At 45.5% G+C, this 4,717-nt stretch overlaps 1 protein-coding gene across 1 annotated transcript; it reads left to right on the top strand.

Annotated features, from left to right (window-relative positions):
* The first annotated feature begins 2,923 nt into the window (after nucleotides 1–2,923).
* RPL10L (ribosomal protein L10 like) lies at nucleotides 2,924–3,665 on the top strand. Its single transcript, XM_008510584.2, has one exon. The coding sequence runs from the start codon at nucleotides 2,956–2,958 to the stop codon at nucleotides 3,607–3,609; it is 654 nt and encodes a 217-aa protein (XP_008508806.1). The 5' UTR covers nucleotides 2,924–2,955; the 3' UTR covers nucleotides 3,610–3,665.
* Nucleotides 3,666–4,717: the final 1,052 nt, after the last annotated feature.

Raw genomic sequence — 4,717 nt, 5'->3', positions numbered from 1 at the left:
GTGTGCAGAGCCAGCTAACACTGACTCACAAGAGCCGATTGTGCGCATCTCTCCCCATCATTAGGTTGATATCACACAGGTGGCTGGAATTGATGATGAAGCATTCACACCACGGAAGTCAGTAATCTACAAACAGGGCCTTTCCTCCCTCCCTCGGCTCCGCTCCCCCACTCCCCAGTGAGCAAGCTTTTCAACATTTACCAACACACCACTGCACCTCAGTAGTGTTGCGTACTCATTCCAATATTTTCTGAGCTATGGGTCACACAATTTGCCAAAAACAGGGGACAAAACAGTGACCCAAATAGACATAGCTCTTGTCTCATAGATCTTAACCGTCTATGTAGCTACCATGCACCTTTCTTACCTTATTCCTTACTGTCGCTTACATATCTCCTACTCATTCTTTAAGCCATATCTATTTTATGTGACACTAGCATCTCCCTTTGCTAAACTTTTATTGCAGTTGTGAAAGTAATAATGCTAGCCAATAAGAAAACTCTAAATTATTTCCCATGTATCATCTTTTCAACAATATTTCAGGCCACTTCAAAGCAGACAAGTTTTATTCTTTTTTGCAAGGTTTGCTTAGCATGATGTACATTATGGGTGGCAGGAGTTGGGAGCTGGGGAACACTCAAAATGTTAGAATTGATTGAAGAGAATGCTTTTCTTTTAACATAAAATGGTGTGGCTTACATTTTCCACAGGCTCCTCTCTAGTATTTGTAGGACTAGGAAAAGGGGTATAAGTGGAGAATTGCAGGCTGGCTCTCACCATCTCTTCCCACCCTCTGACTCTATCCTGCAACTGTGAGGTGCCATGCATCAGTGTGGCAGGGCGACTAACCTTCCCATTTTGCCTGCGACAGATGAGTTGTGGAAGACGGAGGAATTCACTGCTAAAACTGGTACAGTCCCAGGCAAACTAGGATTCGTCATCCTGTGGATTAATGAAAGAGGATTATGCAAGCAGGCCTTGACAGCACACAACACCTGCTGGTCAGAGAAATCTAGAGTTTTGGAAACCCAAAGCTTGGCCTAGACAGGCAGGGTGAGTGGATGATGGCTCATGAATGCTGGCTGGGTAGCTTCCTTTTACCCTACAGCCTCCTCTCCCCCAGAACTATGACAGATTTAGGGCATGTAAGAGTAGAAAAAGATACAAACATGTTTACAAAATAAAAGATAGTAAAAGCATGTTCGAGTTATCTTCATTTCTTTTCTTTGCTGTTGTAAAGCCTTTCTTCCTGATCTCCTGGCCTCCATTTTTTGGCCCCGTTCCGTCTATTAACTACATTATATACAACAAGAGTGATCAAACGTGTGTAGAGCTCTTCAGTGGTCTTGAAGAAGAGGGCAGGATCCCTAACATGGTAAAATGGGCCTGCATGATATGCAGCCCCCCAACCCCTTGACACACTGGACTCATGTTATGCCACTCAGCCCCTCACTTATCGTCACACTGGCCCTACTTTAGTTCCAGAAATGGTCCATGTTCTCACCTGCTTCAGGGCCTTCGCTGATGCCAGGCGCCATGTGCCTCAGCCACTATACAGAATCTGTTTCCTGACAAAGTCTTCCCTCTCCATTTCTCAGTCGAGATAGGGCCTCATCCCAGCTCTCAGGGCTCACTCTGCTTCTCATTTTTGGGTCAACTTCGTACTTTGTAATATAATAACGTATTATTTGAGTAGCATCTAAATCCCCTCCTAGACTTGCAAGCTCAGTGAGGGCAACACAACGTGTCCTGCTGCTTTATCTCCATATTCAGGCTTACACAGGACAGAGCAACTATTGGGGGAAAACAGGAAGGCAGAAAGGGGAAGCAAGCAGGCTTCTATGTAAGGTGGGAAAGTTCTCTACGCTGGGAGCTTTAACGCATCTACTCTAACACGGGTATCTTGTAAAACCCCACTCACTTTAAGGGCAGGAGTTAATTTGTCACAACTTATTTGTTTTCCTGTTAAAGAGAAAGCTTGAGCAGAATATATTCACATTGGAAGGATATTGTTCTGTGATGTCACGGATTTGTGAAATGGCAGAAAGGAATAAAAAACAGTAGAAAAATCAAAGTAGGGATTATAGACTATCTATAAATTCTCTTTCATCTTCCTCCTTCCCAATCCTCTGATCCTGATCATATTTTTAAGAAATCTAATATCAGGCGAAAAAAACTATTAAACCCATTTTCAGTAAGGTATAATAGATTAACAATACTCTTTCATGAAGTTCCCAGAAGCTGTAACATTTGAAAATGCAAATAGCCTTAAGTTAAAAAACTCAGTTGGCATTTCAATTTTGTGGATGCCATTTTGAGAATAAAATCATTCCATATGGCCAAATAAGCAAAAGAACCCGTTTCATTTTTCCAAAGCAATTATCAAGCAGCATGTACAACAGATACCTTCTCTGTCTCCCTGCATGTACTCTGCTGTCCTCTCTTGCTGAGCCCCATCAGAAAGTGCCGCGCCCAGGGAAGCGACCGACCTCACGCCCCAGAAAAAGCAACCCATCTACAAACGGGGGAGGCAGACCCGGGCTCCGGAAAAGGAGCAATTTAGACAAACTATACAAAAAGCATATAAACTTCCTTATTTAAACTCTAGGAAAACACTTTTATACTTAAGACACAGCCTAGGGCAAGAGTTCCACGCCCCATGGGACAGCAAGAAGGCAACGGCTCTTGCGCCCCTGCGGCGAGGCCCAATTCGGTACCGGGAACCCCATAGGCGCACGTGCCCAGCCGCTCTCTGCACTGCGCATGTGCCAGTCGTGCCCACACGCAGGCGTAGTGTCACAGAATCGCAGCATCTATGGTGAGGACCTCGCGCGCTCGCGGGGACTTTGGTTCCTGCGCGGGAAGACGCGCAGGGTGTACACGGCGCGTGCGCAGGCGTGGGAGCGCGCGCCTCTTTCTCCTCGGTGCCTTGCGGCCGCGCTTCCTCTCATCGTCATGGGCCGCCGCCCCGCTCGCTGTTACCGCTACTGTAAGAACAAGCCTTACCCAAAGTCTCGCTTCTGCCGCGCGGTCCCCGATGCCAAGATCCGCATCTTCGACCTGGGCCGGAAGAAGGCCAAAGTGGACGAGTTCCCGCTCTGTGGGCACATGGTGTCTGATGAACACGAGCAGCTCTCCTCCGAGGCCCTGGAGGCCGCGCGCATCTGTGCCAACAAGTACTTGGTGAAAAGCTGCGGCCGCGACGGCTTTCACCTCCGCGTGCGGCTCCACCCCTTCCACGTCATCCGCATCAACAAGATGATGGCCTGTGCTGGGGCCGACAGGCTCCAAACCGGCATGCGGGGGGCCTTCGGAAAGCCCCAGGGCACGGTGGCCAGAGTCTGCATCGGCCAGATCATCATGTCCATCCGCACCAAGCTTCAGAACAAGGAGCACGTGGTGGAAGCCTTACGCAGGGCCAAGTTCAAGTTCCCCGGCCGCCAGAAGATCCACGTCTCCAAGAAGTGGGGCTTTACCAAGTTTAATGCCCATAAATTTGATGACAAGGTGGCCGAGAAGCGCCTCATCCCGGATGGTTGTGGAGTCAAATACGTGCCCAGTCGTGGCCCCCTGGCCGCGTGGCGAGCTCTGTACTCATCAGGTCTTTGACGGCGCTGCCTCCCGTGACCCTGCTGGTCTGACAGACACTCACCAATAAATTTTATTCACTGGCACAAAATAAATATTAAATTTTAAATATTTTGAAAAATATTTATCCAATTTTTAGAATATAAACTACTAGAAAAATACTTTTTATCTAAATACAAGAAAGAGTTTTAGTGTCAAATGATACTTCCCTTTCAAGTGAGAGTGAAACAGTCTGCACGTGATTTGTAGAGAAAGTTATTGCAATTCTAATCTGAACACTTTTAACTTGGGAGAGCCTAGGGAAATAGGTCAGAAGTTTTGTTTGTAGTGAAGTCATAAACTATGCAGCTATCATGACCTTGACTAAAAATAGCTAGAGAAAATCCAAGATTTGTAGAGGAAAAAATTCTTAGTGTTTGTAGAAAATAAACAACGAGGGTGGAAATAATGGTAGGTGTTAGTGATACTTCAACTACAATCTCTTGGTAACCAAAGTGTATTTTTAAATTTGTTGCTTATGTTTTCCTTATAAATTTCTGTGCATTGGTTCTGGAATTACCTGTCACCTCCAATTATCAGCCTTAGGATAATTGGGTGTCACTGCAAAGGGCTTCCCCAGACAAGCTTTACACTCACTCACCCTCAGGGGAGAACGGTCCAATCTTTTCTTCATCCCAGAAAGGTGATAGGTTGACAACAGAGCTCATGCTGCTCCTGAGTCCCAGTAGAACCAACAGAAAAGAGAAAATGACACTAAATCAGCGATTTGTGCCCTAAAAGGACCCCGGCGAGAGTTTGCAATCTGTAGGTGCTTTCCCTGCATTAGCGTTCAATGATCACACAGATGTGTTCTGCTTTGTTATTTTAGAAACTACATAAGCTAAAATTTCTGGGTCTGTACTACATTTTGAAATTCCAGGTCTTTAAGTTATTTAGTCTTCCGAATCGCAATCCTGCCAACAGTGCCTGCAGTTTTCCTAAACTAACTGTTCATTTCAGCGTTGACATACTCAATGAAGGCAACAAAGGGAGTCCAAAAAGGTATAGAAACACATGCGTTTTAAATTATTTCCATTTACTTAAAAAATTCCTTTGTCAATCATAAAATTTGGCATCTGATTTGATATTT

This window comes from Equus przewalskii, chromosome 1, assembly GCF_037783145.1.
Source record: "Equus przewalskii isolate Varuska chromosome 1, EquPr2, whole genome shotgun sequence".
In the NCBI taxonomy this organism is placed as follows: domain Eukaryota; kingdom Metazoa; phylum Chordata; class Mammalia; order Perissodactyla; family Equidae; genus Equus; species Equus przewalskii.
The sequence above is the reverse complement of the archived record's forward strand: the minus strand, read 5'-3'. Positions and strand labels throughout refer to the sequence as shown.